This window comes from Bufo gargarizans, chromosome 9, assembly GCF_014858855.1.
Source record: "Bufo gargarizans isolate SCDJY-AF-19 chromosome 9, ASM1485885v1, whole genome shotgun sequence".
Classification (NCBI taxonomy): Eukaryota; Metazoa; Chordata; class Amphibia; order Anura; family Bufonidae; genus Bufo; species Bufo gargarizans.
Genome location: NC_058088.1, coordinates 21,513,599 through 21,534,187, shown reverse-complemented (window position 1 = coordinate 21,534,187; position 20,589 = coordinate 21,513,599). Strand labels below are relative to the sequence as shown.

Sequence of the window (20,589 nt, the reverse complement as noted above, 5' to 3'; positions counted from 1 at the left end):
TGCTAGAGAAAGTCCAAGTCTAGCACTCAGCTGTGTAGCACAGGAGCTCCGCAGGGAACAGTATTATCATCATGTCTCTTTTCACCATATATGGCTGATTTCCAGTATGGCAGTGAGCTCTACCAGTTACAGAAGTACTAGGATGACTCAATGAAGGTGGGCTGCATCAAAGAGGGTGTGAGTAATAATACAGAAAGGTGGTGGATGAGTTTGTGTGCTACAAATCGCCTGATCCTCAATGTATCAAAAGCGATAGAGATGCGTATTAATGTCGGTTGAGACAAATGTGCTGACATACCACTACTAGTTGATTGTCAGTGTAGTGCCCTGGGGCAGGGGTACTTTAAAGTCTGGACATTTGTGGACATTTAACTATTTCCCCTGTGCAAAGTTATAAACTTTTTACTTTATTTCAATTTAAAGGGTTAACTTGCACTGACCTATACTGTGTAACTGCGTTTTATATATATGTTACGATATATATCCTGTTCATTTGCACTGTATTTGCGAGGCTCCGTGAAAAAGGGTTAATGAATACTGTAAGACTTTTGGGACTTTCTAACTAATAATGAGAAACTGGTAATTTTCCACAGCTGCCATAGGGTTTAAAGAAGAGCATGTTTTTGGGGGAAAAAGCCAGACTTGTTTACCATCAAAACCAGACAGTCTGACCTTTTGAATGTCTGGTTCAGCTATGTTGTTATGCGTGAAAACCTGTTTTTGTCTGGAAAAACTACTGTGTCGTTGCCATTGAGTATCATTAAAGCGCTAAAGCAAGTCTATGACAGACGGAAGTTGTAACGTTGTATCTGTTTGTGCTGAGTTTCTCCAGTCCACCCCTCCCAACAGAAGGTTCTAGTTCAGCTAGAAACTGTATATACGTAGAGCAGTCAGAGCCCCTAGTGTTCTGCAGTTAGGGTTTAGTGCTTGGAGGGGGATACTCTGCCAGACTACCTGAGTGACCAGAAGAAGACACAGAGACGGGGATACTTTACCACAGACACTGGATCACCAGCCTTGGACCAGGGTACCAGACTTCTGAGAGAGAGAGGGGCAGCTTGCTCAGGCCCTTCCTCAGCATCAAACCCTTCTTCTGCCAGGGAGGAGACTGAAGAAACCAGCCCTCATCTGTATTATTTTACACCTGAATTCCTCTAGTAAAGAGGACGCTCTTTACTATGGATTTCTACATGTGACATTATTAAATTTCCAATATACTTTTAGATGAGCTTAATTTAGAGAAAACAATTTAATGCTAGAGTAAGCTGTTAGAGGCAATGTCTTGAAGGGGCACCATCAGCTACAATGTCCCATAGAATAACCCTGGTTCTGGGCAGTATCATATCTGAGAATTAAAACACAAGTATGAATATGGCCTCTGGATGGACTTTCCTCATATATTGTATTGTTTTTCTTCACATTTTGCCTGATGTTTGGGGACCGTACCCTTCCCCCCCCCCATACCCACCACATGCAGAGAGATATTTCCATTGCAGCCTTTTCCACAGCATAAAGCATAGGTGACTGCTCAGCAAGGGTCAAACTATTAGGGCCCTAACTAATCCCTTGAATTTGGACCTACTGTATGGAGCAGCATATGTACATGGGTGTCCGCCGCTCTACTCAGCTCTATGGGGCTGCCAGAGATACCTGAGTACAAGCGCTCGGTTATCTTGGTTAGTCTCATAGAGCTGGGTGGAGTGGTGGACTCACATGTGTATCTGCCACTCCATACGAATAGAGAACAAGGGCCCCCCGTTCTAATGATTGGCAGAGGCCCTAGCGGTTGGACCCCTGCTAATCAGACATTTGTTCCCTATGGATAGAGCATAGTAAATAAGTTGTCATGGGATAACACCTTTAAGAAGTGGTTTGGCACTGACCAGGTTAGTATGACCAAAGGACCTGTCAGAGGACCAGGATTTGAGAGTGTACTGGGCCCCAAACATACAGCAGAAGATAACTTAATCTGAAGTTGACTTTAGAGCCCATCACTTACCACTAAGATCTATAAATTAGGCTCTGTGGAAATCTACGTCATGATTTCCATTGTGATAAATCTGTCACCTGATGAATACCGATGGTGCTCAATGGACGACATTGACTTATGGTGGGTTCTGTTGGGGTTCCCTTGTGCTCTGCGTGTGGTGCTATTCAATCAATTTACACAGAATTAGTGATGGAGCCTCGGACACAGCTGTGAACAGAGCCGGACCTTGTAGATCTTATTGATGGTACATCTAGGTGTACAATGAACACGGCAAAGATGTTCTGTACATATCGACGGTGTGCCTTTCGAATCATCTCCTCTTCTAGGCCTAAGGAACCCCAATCCATCTGAACTCAATATAGAAAGAAATAATTAAAGGTTCTGTGCTGATTTGTCGCTGATTGAGGTAATATATAACTAGTGTAGTCCTGTTGGTTTAACAATGTTTTCTTGTTCGTCCTCAGGGTGACATTCAACAACTACTTATAGCAAATAACGCTCAGGCAGCTTATGACTACTGTGAACACTACAGTCCAGACTGCGACTCTGCTCTTCTCAACACTCCTCAAGCCCAAGACCCCAACACAAGGCCAGATGTAAGTACGGGGTGTAGAAAGGCAAGGAGCCAGTATTCTCTGCCTTCCAGGTATCTCTCTTGCATACACAGGGCTGTTCATACTACAAAAAGTCAAAAATGTGTTCACAAGGGAAAACCTTGAAGATCGCTCTGATTTCCACTCTGCTTCTTTCTTTCGGGGCCTTTTTATTGTGCAGACATTTTTTTAGTCCTCAGCATTGGACTGTGACAAAAGAGTAGAATCGAATAATAGTAGTTTGTATGTTAGGACCGTTCACACCTCGTTGTATGGTTCCATAGGAATATGAAGCCCCAAACATAATCTAATTTATAGGCATACAGTGACATCTATCAACTATTGATTATTTTTTACTGTGTCCCTCTGTGTAGTAAAGTACAGCAGACTACGATTTCTATTACAAGGAAAAATGCAGATGCCTCTCGGCCCACTGTATACTCTTTTGGCATAGCTTGGGTGAATGAAGGTCTATGGATATTTTTAGCGTGTGTGTCGGGAGCATACCAAATGTGAAAGTGTGAACAGGGACTAAGTGATGCTTCAATAACAGAGCACATGTCCACATATTGACAGAAATGCCCCAACTGAGGGCTGTCAAGATCATATTTGGCCTCTACCCTCTGTCGATCAGGTCACATTACAGTCCACTATGGCCAATGGCCACTTACACTTCAACTCAAATTCATCAATGAATTATCTACAACCTGCCAGACTGACACACATGTTTGTGCAGTCATAAAAGTGAGCAAACTCATAGAGAAAGTTTGAATCTGGTGAGAAAAGTCCTTCAAAAGCCTTCGATTATTGTATGGACCACACTGTGGACATTACATTATAGACAGAGAGATGTGTTACTATCCTTCTTCTTCTTGCCTTCTACCTGTCACCTCAGTCTAGACTCTCCCTTTCAATATTACTCATTGTATATGATCTGTCTTAAGAGATTGAGTAAGATGAGATCCTTGTTGATCTCACTAACACCAGTGGTGGAATGAGGCTGAGACCTTGTCTTACAGCTTCAGAAAGGAGCTGGAAAGCTAAATCAAATTTAGTTGTGATCTGATATTTCAAAAAACTTTCATTTTCACTAGATTTTTTTCGTGGTTTCGTGATATCGTGATTTCAGACAGTTGTGCCACGAAACACATAATCGTGAGCAGACTTGGTCTTCAGGCAGCATTCCAGCACGTCTCAATCTCTATTAACAGTTCCAGAAGGGACTCTTTCTTGTCTTTTTTCCTACGCTTACTACCCTCTCCCTCCTCCCGCCACATGTAGTATGCAGAGGAAGAGGTGGAGTATTATGAATATCCGTACTATTATGACAATAAGGAGGAAGGCACGTCTGCCCCACCTACTGCAAGTGCCCCTGAAGGGGGTGCCGTTGAGCAGGTAACCTGTGGATGTGTCAGTCTGTACATCCTGGTGTCATGTGTCATATCATCCCATCTGGCATGTATAAGTGTAGAACTGGAGGCTGCCCAGCCAGGAACGTGGGTCAGGATTACAGAGATGTTCCATCTTATAGCAAGACAAGGGTGCAATAGGTAAAGATGACCAATAATAGGAGCTAACTAGGGTCAATAGATAAAGATGGGCAATAATACGGGCTAATCAGGGGTAAAGGGGCAATTCTTATCCTATCTCTGTAGTTTCACACTTTTATTCAGTTATTTTTGATAGGCCTAGAGCATTATATGTATAATCTCTGTTGTGTTTTGTGTCTATATTTCCCTGTCACTACCTCAGAGTCTTGTCCTTGGTCATTATTCAGTCATTACTATCTGCATTGTCTGGTTGAAAGAAAGTCACGGACACCTAAAGCTCCCCGTCAGAATACGTTTTTTTTGTGTAATATCTGTGGCGGCCATTTTGTACCCTTTCTGCTGCCAGGAACCTTGGGGACAGTGGGGACTAGTAACTCTTTTTTTTTTTCTAAAATGATTTTTATTAAGGAGTCTAAAGCTCTCACTAAATTATTACGATAGAAAACTCCAGTATTCCCGGGTGTCTTTCATTAAGTGACTCTTACGTTGGAAGGGAACAAGTCATGTTGGACATGGTGTCCGATCTGCAGGCAGCTTAGTATAAAGCAAGAGGAACTTAGCAGATTGATATATACTGTAGTTTTGTGGGAAAAGATTCAGTCTAACTTGTAATTTATTCATTTAACTCTCTACTCATTCTGGTCTTAGGAGTCCAGTAGGCGGTCCTGTGGACACTTACGAACCAGAATGTGCAGAGATTTAAATTGATAAATTACTAGTTCTACCGGACCTTTTCCCAGAAAGCAATATATTCATCTTCTCAGCTTCTTCTGCTCTATAATATGATGCCAGTGGAGTAAACATAATTTTCTTGGTGACAAGTTCCCATAAACCCTTTATATTACAATAGTTATTATATAATTATAATATACATATATATATATCTATTACTATTATTTTTTATTACTTTCATCTTGTCCTGATCCTGTATCTGTATGTACCGTTCTTCCTCATGTAATCTCATTGTATGTGCACAGTTCCTCAAGTAATTGCTTGCTTTTACATTCATTATCTGTATTATGTTTAGTTTGTCTCCTCTTTTAGTGTATTTTATGTAATTTTGGTTATATTCTATGGCATGCATCCTATTTTTCTTAATTGTTGCTCCTCGTGAAATGATTTGGGGTTCAATTTACTTATATCAGGGCCACATGAGTTTTCTTTCTTTTTCTTTTTTATAAATTACTTCTTTTCACATGCTGTGGTTATTAGGATTCTGAAACCTGAAATTCCTATACTGTCCAAAGTTCACAAATTTTTAAACTGGACCAGTTGTTTTGTAAGTAAATTGAGCCCGGATTTTCTCTCCTGTATTAGTCTGTGTTTTTTTTCTCATGTTAGCTCTAGTTTTCTTTCTGTAGAGATTATTTCCTGCTTGAGGATGCAGAATCCATGATTGTGTATTTAGAAGCCAGGACATTGTCTCCTCCACTGATTTGATGTTAGGACAGTTTTTTGTAGAAAAAGTCTAGATGGAACAGAGTACTCCCCTTACTTTTCCTTGCTGGGCGACACCTACAGTAGTTCCTGCATCCATTGACCATCGTCTGTTCATCACATGTTTTATTCATGTCTCTTTCTCTCTCTTTTTCTCCAATCCATTTTTTGTCTGTGTCCCACGTGTTCTTCATTGTCTCTACCTGCCCTGAAAACCCCATGTCCTCCTCCCTATTTACCTGTCATGGCCACTGGCAGAAAAACAAAGCCAAAGCCAAAAATCACAAGCCACCAGCCAAGTCGAAGTCAAAGGTGCCTCCTCCTGCAAAGAGTACTGGCAAAGCGAAAAATGGTGTTGTAGGCAAGGCCCCCACCAAGCGAAACACCCCCACCAAGCAAAACACTCCCACCAAGCGAAACACCCCCAACAAGAAAAACACTCCCACCAAGCGAAACACCCCCAACAAGAAAAACACTCCCAACAAGAAAAACACCCCCGCCAAGCGAAACACCCCAGTGAAAAATTCTGTGGGCAAAGCTCAGCCCAAGAAAAAATTCGCCGCCGCCAAGAGGAGGAACGTGGGGAATAGTTACCAGCAGGTAGAGCAAAAACAAAGTATGCAGATCCCAGGGGCGTGATCTGACATACATGACACCCGCCTCCCCCCACGGTTACCCCATGATCCTTTCTTTCCGAGGATATGGGCATTCTACATGGAGATGTTGATGATGTTTGTTTGTCCTCGTTTTGCATCGTGTTACTTGTGTTGCTTCATTCTCTGCCTATTGCTCCAAGCTTGGGGTTCATTCATTGTTGTCTATGCAAAACAAGAGACCTCTGATACTTAACAGAACAACGGCACAAACCCCCTCTAATTTACAGATTGGCACAAACATAGCAAAGAAGAAATTCATATAATTGATATTGGTTATTGACCTCTGTAAATCTGCATTTCATCATCGAGGTTGGATTGTTCTGTTCCTTCAGGGCTCTCATTTTTTGCAATTTGTGTAACTGTTCTGTTACAATAAATAAATGAATGAAATTTATCCCACTCCCCCATTCATGGCTGGGAGGACATCATCTGAATAGATTTACGATGGGATTTATTATCAACTGCTCAGTTCACCTCTCACAGCGGGATGATAATGCCTCATCTGTGTAACTCTACAGTATGATGGGGAAGAGACTTTGTTCTCCTCAAGTTTGAGGAGTAAATTGATAACAAACTAATGCTTGCAATTTTTATTTTCTTCCCTTCTATCCCTTGATCTTTTTCCCCTATTTTGACCTGTTTCTTCCATATTCCACTTCCTCTATTTCTTTTCTTGCTTTTTCTCCATGCTTTGCTATTTTTTCATCTTTCAATTCCTTACTTGCTATGGTTATAAAGGACCCTGCCCAGATCACTGAACCTGTCTTGACCCCTGAGCCCGTCGTGCTAGAACAGAGCCCAGATTATACTGTATCACCAAATGAGGAAGATGTTTATGAGGTTTGGGAGGAAGAACCCACTCAAGAAGTTCAACCCAATACACAGGTAACCTCTGGTTCCTCTATCGGGCACTGATGGATAAAAAAAAAAAAATCAAATGGTCTAGGACCCCTTCTTATACAGAGTTCTGAACCATAACCATAAAACAAAATCTGTGACCACCCATACCCATCCAATGGGATTCTCCATTTTCCCTCCATACTTTTAAAGATTTGATACATATACCTAATTGCACTCTCATGCAATGCTCTGGTTCTTTTTATTTCACTTTTACCTATAGTTCCTTTCCTTATCTGTATTCTCACCTTATTTGCCCCTCCAAAAGGAAAAGGAAAATGCTCCTTCTACAGATGTCAAGGGTAGTGATTCCTTCATAGAGGAATATGTGACCGGTGAGGAGGAAAATCCAACTGCCGGGCTGGACTATGAGTATGTGTACAAGGATTATCATGAGGGTTCGGAGAGTACACACCTGGGTCCAGTCCTCTCTGCAGAGACTCCTGAGAGTGGAGGTGTAAGTCTCACGTAACCAAGTCAATGTCGCATGAGGACATTCCGTCCTTCAATGTTTTCTATTCGACTCTGAGTGCAAATCAAAATTCTTCCCTCCATCTCTGGTCCTTTTGATGTTCGTTCGTCATGTCCTGATTCCTTTGTCTTGTTCGTCTCTATTACCCAATTGTTCGGTCACTGATGCTCATTCTTCTTGTCAATCCTTCGTGTGATTTTTTTCTTCTTGTGAAAACGTTCTACGACGTTGACCACTTCTACCATGTCGTATGTGTTTTCTTCACCTTCTCGATGTTTGTCAGGGTCTTCTCCGGACTTCACCCCTCTCCTTGTGTCATCTATCTGTTGTCATTTGCTTTATCTCTACTTATCCTTATTGCTCACATAGATTATGATGTCGCAGTGACATCATGTTCTATTATGTGAAGTCAGAATGGGCGTAATCCAAGACGTCTACGGGATTCTTTCTGACTCTCGCTTATGGCATCATAGAATTCCCAACATGCCCTGGAATTTTATGATATGACAGTAGTGTATACCGTGTCTTGAACATTGCAGCTTGCATTATGTAGTCAGCTTTCACTACTGCAGCCCTATATTACTGGGGTCACTGTGTGTGGTGATATCATATGTCAAACCTTCACATATGAGCTTCGTTATCTGCATACCTTTATGCTTTAAAATAATTTGACAAGGAAGTTGAATTGTAATGAGTACCTAAATCTTAAAATGATATTCGTCTATATATTTAGATACTATGCATGAAATATTCCTTGTTCATAAAAGATGTTATGGAGAAATTCCTCTAGTAGATGTATTTGCATTAGTATACAACACCTAGGAGAGGTCTTCGAAGTCTGACTGATACTAAATAACTGTGTCTTTGTGGTTATATATCTGCCACCCACAGGCTATCAGTGGTCCCCGTGGGCTGAAAGGAGAAAAAGGTGATCCAGCTCACTTGGAATCGGTAAGTAGATTCCGGGAGCACATTATACACATGTTTCTGATTTTGTATCCGAGCCCCTGAGCTTCTAATGACACCTACCTAATACTTTAATACTCCATTGTAAAGTTATTGCTTGCCTATTCAATTGGTTCTCTGTGTGTCAACTGATCCTGTCCTCCACATAGTGCAAAATTAGATCAAACATTTATTGGTATATACCAGAAATCAGAAGCTGGAACATTCGCATTAGTCACTAACATATATAAATTTTTTCCTTCATTGTAGCAGACATACAGTACAGTATTTGTAAAGGCAGTCACAGGAAGTGCAGCCACATTGGTTCTCATTTTTTAATTCATCTCAAGTGTTCAATCTTCCTGCAGCGCCTCTACAGGCAAAACTAAACATTACACAGTGCACTTGTGAATTTATAAGTTGTCTGTCTAGCGCAGGGCCAGTCAGGGCCTCCAGAGCGAGAGAAACTTTTTGTAAGCAATCTCCTCTCTGGCTAAAACTAGAGGATCCTTAACAGATAGGCCCTCTCCATTAAACACAAATTCCCTTCCCTTGCCAAATCCCAAGGCTTGTTGAAAAGTCAAATCTTGATTCATAGGGGGCCACTTCCAATAGGTAGCACTGGTGAGATGGTTCGCTTTCTTTTGAGATCCCTCTTTGCATATTTGTTTTCTATGGGGCATTGCCAATAAGATTTACCATACCATGGAGTACTTCCAGTAAGTCTCCATAAAGGACTGGTCTCTTTTAGGAGATTTGGCACCCTGCCTCAGAAACCTCAAATTCCCTAATACCGCTAGATTACATGAACATGGGTTTTCTAAATTGGGAAACCCCTTTAATAATACAGAGAAGCGCAGTTGGCTTTCTTTCACCCAGGCCAAAGATTCAGTTTGTTGCCTTTGCCATGGCTTGTTTCCTGGAGATCCAATTCCCGGGACACATGTCCTGCCCGCCCCCTGCTTATACTCCTGATAGTACAGGCTGACAAAATGACAATTTGTCCCCCAGCAACTAATATGGTTACACCTATGTGTGCAAGTAAATAAATCAATACCAATCCTTGGTGCTCCTCTGATGTCAACTTTACTAATATATGGCCAATTTTCATTGTGGTAATTTTGGTAAATTGCTGATTATGATATGATCATGACATGCTTTTTTTCTTTTCCAGGGTATGGTAGTCGAAGGTCCACCAGGGCCTGAAGGACCCGCAGTATGTATAATATTCTTATTTTCAAAGCTGTCCACACACCTGCTAAATAGCATATGTTTTCAATGATGTTATTGTGTTCATCATTTTCACACCCAAGAGTCCTTACAGAAAAGGGAAGGGTCAGGCCATCAAAGAAGACTACACAGAAAAAACAAACATCAGTTTTGTTCATCCTTTTATTGTTATGAGTTTTAAAAAAAAACTATATAAAAAGGCATACAGGAAAAAAAGCTAAAGAAGAAAAAAATAATACTAAAACTAATCTAATAAAGTTTACTGTTGTATTTTGTGTTGTAATCTGCACATTTCTTGACTCTTTCATTTATTTTTTAAACAGGGTCAGACTGGTCCCCCTGGAATACACGGCCACCCTGGACCTGTTGGTGACCCCGGAGAAAGGGTATGAATATCCAAAAGAGGTTCCCAATAAATGTGATGCATTTATTGCACCTAACAGTATATAAACTATTTTATTTTAAAATTTTAGGGTCCCCCAGGCAGAGCTGGTCTACCAGGAGCCAATGGATTGCCAGGACAGACCGGTAGCTCTGTTATGCTTCCTGTAAGTTTTTATTACTTTTGTGTAGAGTAGAAAATTTGCAATTTTGAAGTTAAGAATATGATGCCAGCCAAAGTGGAAAGTACAAAATGGCTTACTATTTCTGTCTTATTTTAAATATATTTGTAAAACGGTATTTCTCAGCAGCTTAAAATGTGATCAATTACCCAAGCAAATTTTATGAAGAATATGAACATTTTGCTTGAGCATAAAAAATTCTGTTATTGATAAAAAATCTGTTACCACAATATGTCATAAATTCAAAATTTTCTGTCATAGTTCCGGTTTGGGGCTGGTGGTGGTGACAAGGGGCCGGTAGTTGCTGCACAGGAAGCTCAAGCAGCAGCCATTTTGCAGCAGGCCAGGGTAAGACTTATCCATATCAAGATCAAATTTGTGAATTTTCTGAAAGTTGCAGTATGGAATGAACTAATTACATGTTGTTTTTGCAGTTGGCTTTGCGTGGGCCTCCTGGACCAATGGGTTACACTGGACGATCTGGACCCTTGGTAAGTTATGGCATGGAATTTATATATGGTTGTGGCGGAAATAACCTCGCCACTGGGTTTTGGAGGGGTCTGTTTGCCAGCCTTTTTCCTCAGGATTATGGCCTATATACTAAATCTTTGAAGGAGAAGGTAGACCGGCCCCACAGCCTAAATCTGTAGAACTGTTTTGGGCAGGAAAGCCATGATTGCGGTGGGTCAAATGTGACTTCCATGGAATTCGGGAACCCCTGCTCGGATCTGGGTGATTTCTGGATATGTTGTTCGCCCAGATCAGAGCTATCCAGGGATGTATAATTTATGGGGATATGTGGGGCTTTGGGGTGTTTTCTGTGTTTTGGGGAAAAATGTGTGTTTTCTGCCTGTGAGTGATTAAGTTAGCCTATTGTGTTTGGTAATTGTATCACAGGCAGACCCCATTGTGTTTGTTATTTGTATCACAGGCAGAGGGGGGGGGGGTTGTGTACAATTGCTGGGAGTGTTTCCATACTGTAAATGCATGTGATTGGCTAATGTAAAAACTGTCTCAGTCCTCCACAAGGTCCCCAGGGGAGTGTCCCTTGCTGGAAGACCTGCATAAAAGGCCGACATGTAGAGTTAAAGAGTTCCTGTTTTACCCTCAACATAGAGCCTCGTCTCATGTGTGTGGGGAAAAGGCTGCATCTACACTGGGAAATGCTATATGCTGTATACTCCCCTGGCTATAATCCCTGAGCTCTTTTAAGAGCTTGTTCCTGCATCACTCTCTGAAGGAACCACTGGAACCTGGAAGCCATGTCGTAGGTCCAGGGTGGATAGAAGACGGCGAGATCCCAACCAAGCTGCGGCAGTTTGTGGAGTCGGCAGTGCTTACGGTGTCAAGTGGAGTGCTTGGAGCCCTCAGGAAGCACTAGGAGCATTCATCAATGGAGGTACCCAGTTGGGGTGCCAGGAGATCCGTTACAGTGGTGGCAGCAATGGGATGGCATCCTAGTGCTCGGAGAAGCAGCTCGGAGACACCGTTCGTGAATTTTCTAAATTTAGGGCAACTCTTGTCCCCGTACAGCGCCCCTGGCTACAGCAGTATGGAACCAGTTTGTAACCAAACAGCGTTACTAGACGAGGGGGAGGACCTAATCGATCGGGATGCAGTCCGGAAAGGCGTCTGATATGAGGCACTGGAGGGCGTACACTGTCGGTGGGGCGAGAGACTCCCCAGCGAGGACCAGCGATGGCAGACGCGACTGTCCCCACGGATGCCCCTCCTGGGAGAGCAGGGTGAAGGAGCTCGAGCTCCGGGTGCGACAGGAGCTGTGGCTGAAGAATGCCTACCAGACGCTCTGGTGGTATACCGCTCGGCATACACCCTGGACGGCGGAGCACGACAACCCGGAGGGGTATGATTACGATGGCCCTGGCCTGTTGTGGGAGACTTTCACAGAACTGGAGTTCGGGAGCACTACGGAGACCCGATTTTATGACATCTATGACTTCAGGGAGGGTATGCAAGATTGGGCTGACTCCAACGAGGTGAGACCAGATTTGGAATATTTAGTGACACTGGAATAGGGGCTGGAGCAGGACTACCGACATCTTCTCTGAGGTCTCTCCACCGACCTTACAGGGATGCTGGACGGTCGGCCCAGATCCCCAACGGCAGCCGGAGTCGGTCCTGCTCCCCAGTGGCAGTATGTTTTGCAGGGAGAGGAGAGCATTGTCTCCCTTTCCCAGCGGCAGTGTACCTTGCAGGGAGAGAAGAGCATCGTCTCTCTTCCCCAGCGGCAGTGTACCTTGCAGGGAGAGGAGACAACCGGTCTCTCTCCCCAACCACAGGGAGACAGCACCCCTAACTCCGATGATGCAGATGGGACTGAGGTTTCTGCACCAGACCTACAGGGATGCTGGACGGCCGGTACAGATCCCAAACCAACCCCGCAGGAATGCCAGGAGGAGGAAGTAAGCGATCCCTCCCCTCCACAGCAGATCCGCAACCAGGTCCTGGGGGTAGGATTCCCTGACCACATCCTAGCGGAAGAGCTGGCATCTGGGCAGAGCGCAGTCAGCCTCTGCCCTCCCCTATCCTCTTGTCCAGAGCCTGACTCCCCACAGACTACCCTAGCAGAAGCGCTGGCATCCGGGCAGAGCGCCGCTGGCCTCTGCCCTACCTGTCTCTTTGTTACCGGGCAGGACTGCACACCAGTTTGCCTAGCTGAAGCGCTGGCACCAGGGCAGAGTACCGCTGATTCCTGCCCACAAAGCAACCTCCACTCCCAGCCAGAGAGCAACAAAGAGACCGGGAGTACCAGTTACCCACACAACCTTGGTGGACTCACTGGACAGAGACAGGCTACCAAATTTAACAGGTCCAGTATTTGGTTGTGGGTGGGCTGCCTACCAACTGGCATGAGGTCAGGTACCTGGTTAGTCTTCCCTGGAAGGGGGAGATGTGTGGCGGAAATAACCTCGTCACTGGGTTTTGGAAGGGCCTGTTTGCCAGCCTGCCCACAATGGTTATATATGTAAAATTATACTTTAAATACTAATCTTTGCAAACTGTAATGAGCCTTATTTCTCCTGTTTTAACAAATGCCCCAAAGCTTTACTGACTCTACATTCATAGAACTAATCAGAAATGAGCAGAGGCAATACAAAATACGAGGTTACCTCTAATCCAATATCTGGCATGTAGACCTACAAGGATAGGCCATCAGTATCTGACCTGCAGTGGTCCAACACCTGCACTCTCACGGATCAACTGTTTCAGAGGAGCTCTGGTTCCAGAACAACTCCATCCACCGTCTAATGGTTGGACCTGGCTACCATTCATTGGTAGCAGCGCTGCAGTAACCAGCTCCATCCTCTACACAATGGATGGATCTGTGTAGTTCTGGCCCCAACTTCCAGTGCCAGAACTACTTTTAAACAGCTGACTGGCAGAAGCGCAGGGTATTGGAATCCTGCCGATCAGATATTGATGTCCTATCCTGGGGATTGGCCTTCAACATAAAAGGGGTGCACAATCCCTTTAAAAATTAATAATAATTTGCCAGTAATTCAGTATGACCATAGAAGACTGGACTTTCACTAGTTTGAACTTCTTGACTTGGACGAATCTCATTAAAAAACCCAAACTGACCATACACATAAGATTAGTATCAGCCAGAATTCAGGTGATCAGTTGTTCGTCGAATTGTTAGTATGAATGATCCAACCAGTGGCGTAGCTAGAAATGACTGGGCCCCACAGCAAATTTTTGAATGCTCTCTCAGACCAGGCATGGCAGCTGTTCCATCCGTTTTATACACTGTCTAGACCAGTGATGGGCAAACTACGGCCCGCGGGCCGTATACGGCCTGGCGGACCTTTTTATCTTGCCCGCAGAGCTGTCCGGAGGCAGCAGAAGTGGAGATGAGCGCTTCCATTGCGGAAGCGCTCATCTCCATATTCATCTATATCGCTGTCCTCAGGATACACAGCGATACAGATGAATGGTACGGAGGAGCAGGGGAGAGGCATCTCCCTTGCCTGTTCCTCTGATAGGCTACAGGCCTAGTGCTTGTAGCCTATGAAAGGCCGGTTCAGGCGGCGCGATGGCGTCATCACGCCGCCTGAGCCGTTCAGAGCCGGACACAGGCCAGAAAAGGAGCTGCATCGCATCACTGACAGCAGAATAAGGTAAGTATATGTGTTTATTGTTTTTATTATTTATAGTATACTGTGGCAAGAAAGGGGGTTGGGGCCCTATATACCGGCACAATATGGATTGGTACTATGGAGAATAGGGGAAGCACTATGGGGGTCACTATGGAGAAGAGGGGAAGCACTATGGAGGCCTTATATACTGCCAAAATATGAGGGGCACTATGGAGAAGAGGGGGAAGCACTATGGAAGCCACTATGGAGAAGAGGGGAAGCACTATGGGGGCCCTATATACTGGCACAATATGGAGGGCACTATGGGGGCTGCCATAGTATCTATTCTGCGATTTGCAACAACAAAGCTAACTCCAGACTTTGATGCCTTAGCAAAATAGGGAGACCAACAACACTGTTCCCACTAAAATTGAAGGTAAGTTATACATACTATGTTATGAAAGAAATACATTGCATAAAAGTTTTGTACAATAACTTTTTTTTATGCTTTTCTACCTTGAATTAAACTAAACCTTTAATGTCACGAAATTTAAATTTAATTTATATTAATTCACACAAACACCCCATCCATCTACTCTTGGTCCGGCCCCTGGGTCCAATATATGAACCCATTGTGGCCCATGAGTCAAAAAGTTTACCCACCTCTGGTCTATACTGTCACTGTATATATTTTCATTGTGTAATACCTCCTGGATGGGCCCTTCTGGGTCAGGGCCCCAAAGCAGCTGCTTCCCCTGCTTCCCCTATAGCTACTCCCCTGGATCCAACTATCACCATTCCAACCTGGCAAAACAGAGATATAGTTACATTTCTGTGAAGTGGCCAATGATCAGGCATGATCGGCTGAGCATGCCATACAGGATACAGTTCTGCCAACATTGGTTGAAAAAATCCAACCAGACAGATCACATTTTTGCCAGTAGTCTATTGTTGCCCATCGCGCAAGACAATTTGCATATACTTGTCAATTGAAGGCAGGACGAAATGTTCAGACTCTTATATGTATGGGTAGCAGGGGTGGATTGGCCATAGTCCCTACAGGGAAATTTTCCGGTGGGCCGATGCCCAGGGGGCCGCTGAAGTTGTCTTGATAGCCGCCGGCCAGGTACATAATGATCTGATGCTCAACGGCTGCAGGTGGACTCCTGAACTCAATTATATGACTGTCCTCATGATGGTGATACAGTTGAATACTGTGGGGAGGGCGGCAGTATTTTGTGTTGTCCTGTCTTCTGCTGGGGCAGTATTCTTTGCTGCACTACAGTATTGCAGGCCCGATTGTCCCTGCCTACTTATTTTGGCCTGACTTCTGTCAGTTTGAACCCACCTCCAACATGGGGCCACTTTTAGGTTTTTTTCCAGGGCCACTTTAAGTTCCTAATCCGCCCCTGATGGGCAGCTTAACCATACTAAAATCATTATTTAAAGGTTCCTCATCATGACCTGGAAGTATTCATGCTGTAGTCGATTTTATTCATATGGAAACATAGCTTAGAGTCTGCAGGTGGAATTTAACAATGAAGTTTTTTGTGTTGTACTTTTTATGTCTTTAATATGTTTTTCTTTTTTTTCTTTTTTCCAGGGAGCACTAGGAAGTCCTGGATTAAAGGGTGAACAAGGAGATTTAGGTCCTCAGGTAATTAAGTAAGCACAAAGACATTGCGTTGTAATATTCTTACATCGGACGAACAAGATCAGTTTATCTATTTGCCACAAGTGAGATAAGCATCAGTGTCCTAAATCGTAATGTAGGGTGGTCATATACATGAAATAACTGTCGTTGGAATACTCACTTGGCTCCTGATTCTCTCATACATGCTCGCTCGGCCAAACGTGCATATTTTGTGAATGGGAGAGCATAGAAAGTCACTGTCAGACACCTCAAGCAGCAGCTTGTCTTTCAGAGAATATAAGGATTGGACAGTAGAAATCCAACTACTTAATTTTTATCTCCCTGACATCTACCATCTTGGAGAGTCAGGAGGCCACCATACACATATCTAATGTGAATGGCCAGCTTTATGAAAATAAGATGATAAAATGAATCATGGTGTTCTCTGGTTTAGAAAAACTATTAGGCATTCTTAGTAGATAGAGGAGGACCCAACATGTCTGTTCATTATATGGAAAGCCTGGGTTTTATGTAATGCTTCATTCACCCTGTGGTGGTGCTGCAAGGGAATTGATCACTTGCTGCCTGGTTCCCTTGCAGATTACTACTGAGGGTCCTAGCAGGTGGCCACTCTATGATCAGCTTATTTTTGGGAGACCCTTCCATCAAATTTTTTTTCTTTCAAAAAGAGAAAGCTTGCTCATTTGGCCTATAGCTATTCTTCCCAACATATACACATTCATATTGGCCAATCACATGTGTTCCCAATGGGGATATGGGAGTAAGCCACTGCCAGACTCCTCCATTAAGAACAAAAGGATCAGATGTTGAAATTCATCATGCCCATCCATTCTCCCCCATGACTCAGGGCACTATCTGCACGACCCCATACAGATAAGATAGTTGGCCAGTTATGAAAATCCGAGAGTTTGGTCGACTTCATTGTTATTGGCCATACTTAGATTAGCTGCAGTTTGGTCCAATCCTTTCATTATTGTTCTTGTGATTTGAATGGTTGATATTGGTCAAAATTGTTATACTTTCCGAAACTAAGTTTATGTTCTCTTACATCTTTAAACACAACTCCTATCCATATGTCTTATTAAGAAAAATGGGCACCATAGTGGGGCCACTCTCCCTACCTAAGAGTTTTCTCAACTTTTCTAGGGCCTAAGAGGACCACAAGGACTGTCTGGACCTCCAGGAAAACCAGGGAGAAGGGTAAGGAGTCTGACAAATCTCTTTGATTTCAATAAACAGAAGTATACAGTCTTCGAAGTCTTGTACGTGTTCTCTAACACATTATCTTGTCTTAGGGTCGTTCTGGTGCTGACGGAGCTCGTGGTCTGCCTGGTGAATTTGGTACTAAGGTAAATATTTAATATTTGACCCTGGTGATGCCATCTCTGTTCTGCCGTGCCACAGAATATCGTAATAATCTTTGCTTCTGTTTTAGGGTGACCGTGGCTTTGATGGACTGCCTGGACTGCCAGGAGAAAAAGGTCATCGGGTAAGTCAATCCATTAGTTTTCATGTAACAATTTTGTCAATTACAGGTATGACACTCTTTAGTTTCTAAAGTACAATTTCTTTTACCTAACATCTCATGAGGATTAACATATGCTCTCACAAAAGTTCTTTTAATGATGTGGCCTCTTATAGTTAAAGTAGTCCATTATCAATGGTTCACATTTGGAGAATTTTTTTTAAACAATCTCGTTACATCTTTGGCTTGACTGACGCCATACCTGTGGTGAAATTTTTGGGTATTGGCTGGAAAAATCCTGTGTATAAGCCAATGTGCCTATACCTTTTAATAGTCAAAGTATGCCACAACGGTGGCAAAATATTGGCAAATATTTGACTGGAATACAGCATCAGCAGTTTAGAACAGTATAATTAACTGCATTTTTAATATAGTTGTGTACAAAAATGTCAATGGCAGACAATATACAATTGTTTTTTAACGTACTGCACACAGATTACAGTAATGGGAGAGAAAAAATGTGAGAAAACTGGCACGTGTAAATTCAATTGGCAAAAAACTGGCACGTGTAAATTCAATTGGCAAAAAAATGACATGTGTGAATTCATAAAAGCAAACAAGATGACTAAAATATTTTAAACAAAAATTCATCTTGTGAGTGGACATACAGTATGTGATAGCAGAAACACATATAAGAAATGCAACAAAAGTGCCCTGGGTAAAGGCGGGATAGGGTATGTCCATGTACAACTGATGATGGTGGATCACTCCACAATTTTTTTCATCTCTGTGGAAAAAATTTCACTTGTATAAAAGTACTTTGTATAGATAATCCAGATCAACAAAATCCTAACACCAAAGTGATCTGATTTAACATAGCCTTAAAGGGAACCTGTGATGTGGATATTTGATTATAAGCTAACTAATTATTTACAATCATTAACTACTAAATAGTGCCTTAGATGTATTCACTTACTGGTGTGACAGATGGTTACCTCATAATATACACACAAAGATGCCACATGCCGCATGCTAATGAGCTGATTTGAGTCCAGCGTGACGTCAGTGAGTCCAGCGTATATTTAATTCAGAGCTATAGCCACTCCCCTGCCCACCTGCTGCTGATTCCTATGGAGGTGGGCGGGGAGAGTCAGTAGCTCATGAATATTCAGGACTCATCATTATCAGCTGGAGCTTTTCAATACAAGATGTTGGCAGATTGACTGGGTCAATTAAAGAAAGTGACCCAGCATTTTGCTAAAAGAATCAGTCACTTATTTATGTTGCCCTTAGTTAGGACACCATAAAACTGGTGACAGGTTCCCTTTAAATAGTTTCCTAGTCATTTTCCTACAAAATCCTCCTTTTCTTCAAAAATATCTTGAATAAAAGAAGCCTTCTTCATGACACTCTCGGCAATTGTGCCTGAAAAGGGAGAAATGAAGAGTTTTGCTAGAAATAGTCTTATAGTGAAATTATTTCATGGTGTAAATTTTGGATTTTCTATGAAAATATTCCTAAAATATTTCTCTTGGATAATGTAACCTTTTTGGCCAGTTACATCCTATTTTTTCCATCCATGTAACATTTTACTGTTTATTTTTTCTATAAATTTTTAGTTTTAAAAGTTGTCAGAACCTTTCCTATCAAAACTGGAAATTGTATGGACCACTAGAAGCACACAATACAAAAAGCACTATCTAATTTTCTTCAATTAGTGTGTCGTTTGAGTAAACAAAAAATTATAATAATACTGCCAAGGACTGTCACTCAATAAGTACTACTATAAAAGATACTATTTGATCAAAAAGTTTACAGGCCCACTGATAAGAAATATCTTGTTTTTGTAGGGAGATACTGGAGCTCAGGGTCCTTTGGGGCCAATAGGAGAAGACGGAGAGAGGGTGAGTACATACTTTGGTACTCTTAGGTTACCATGTTACTTTATACTTTGATCAGAATCTGATGTTTTCATTTTTATATCTCTTAGGGAAGTGATGGAGATGTTGGACAACGTGGACTTCCCGGTGAACCAGTAAGAAAATTTATTATACCTTTTTTTGTAATCAATTATGCACAGTTTTTGGAAGCAGATATTCAGTCTACAAGGGCAACTATCTTCTATTATTTTTTTGAGATGTCAAGATTAGAAAGTCTTTTTGCAATGTTAACTAGCCTTTTATGATATGTTTGTGCTTAATAAGTGATAGCTACATTTCTGACATATTCCTGTATCTTATGCGTATGAACTATGATCCTCATTTCTTGGTAAGATAGTCGTGATCGCTCACCATCGTAGCTGATATAGCTCATCCAGACCATGTAGTGAATTGTCCCGCTCAATAAAACCTCAATTCTACATGATATCACAATACAGGAAATAAACTCTGTGTTTATGCTGTAATAAGTTGTCATCTTTTTGTTTCTTTAGGGTGTCAGAGGTTTACTAGGACCCAAAGGCCCACCTGGTGTTCCTGGCCCACATGTGAGTAGCGCCTAAATTTTTCATCCTCTGTATATCATGATGAGTGCTTGCCATAGTAACACCTTTCTTGTCTCTGCAGGGTGTAAGAGGTATGGATGGACCTGGGGGACCAAAAGGAAACCTGGTAAGATAAATTATCCTCTTAAAACTCATTATGGAGGATGACGAGGGTGACAAGACCGGCATAGTTGAAAATGCACTTCCTTTCTCTTTTTAGGGCCCACAAGGTGAACCTGGCCCTCCAGGACAACAGGGAACTCCAGGGACACAGGGACTTTCAGGGCCGCAAGGTGCTCAAGGACCTCCAGGAGAGACTGTAAGCGTGCTTTGTTTGGAGTCTTATAGAAAAAGTGTATGGTTGGTTCTAAAATGGCATCTAATTATTAAATACTTACTTGCAGGGACCACTAGGAAAACCTGGACTTCCTGGCATCCCTGGCTCTGATGGACCTCCTGTAAGCACACATTAGCTATGTAACTTATTATACTGTCTACTTTTCTCTTTGTGCATTTCTGTTTGTTTGAATTTGCTTTTTTTAGTACTTACTTATG

General features: G+C 42.5%; 1 protein-coding gene across 1 annotated transcript in view; it reads left to right on the top strand.

Annotated features, from left to right (window-relative positions):
* Positions 1-20,589, top strand: part of COL11A2 (collagen type XI alpha 2 chain) — a 132,028-nt gene that overhangs the window by 73,991 nt on the left and 37,448 nt on the right. Inside the window, exons 5-26 of the mRNA XM_044305311.1 lie at positions 2,455-2,586; positions 3,865-3,978; positions 5,829-5,937; positions 6,064-6,170; positions 6,965-7,111; positions 7,392-7,580; positions 8,487-8,546; positions 9,715-9,756; positions 10,094-10,156; positions 10,244-10,318; positions 10,595-10,681; positions 10,768-10,824; positions 16,037-16,090; positions 17,234-17,287; positions 17,383-17,436; positions 17,523-17,576; positions 19,403-19,456; positions 19,543-19,587; positions 19,984-20,037; positions 20,117-20,161; positions 20,255-20,353; positions 20,439-20,492. Of these exons, the coding sequence (XP_044161246.1) occupies positions 2,455-2,586; positions 3,865-3,978; positions 5,829-5,937; positions 6,064-6,170; positions 6,965-7,111; positions 7,392-7,580; positions 8,487-8,546; positions 9,715-9,756; positions 10,094-10,156; positions 10,244-10,318; positions 10,595-10,681; positions 10,768-10,824; positions 16,037-16,090; positions 17,234-17,287; positions 17,383-17,436; positions 17,523-17,576; positions 19,403-19,456; positions 19,543-19,587; positions 19,984-20,037; positions 20,117-20,161; positions 20,255-20,353; positions 20,439-20,492 (1,749 nt within the window). The remainder of the gene's footprint in view (positions 1-2,454; positions 2,587-3,864; positions 3,979-5,828; positions 5,938-6,063; positions 6,171-6,964; positions 7,112-7,391; positions 7,581-8,486; positions 8,547-9,714; positions 9,757-10,093; positions 10,157-10,243; positions 10,319-10,594; positions 10,682-10,767; positions 10,825-16,036; positions 16,091-17,233; positions 17,288-17,382; positions 17,437-17,522; positions 17,577-19,402; positions 19,457-19,542; positions 19,588-19,983; positions 20,038-20,116; positions 20,162-20,254; positions 20,354-20,438; positions 20,493-20,589) is intronic.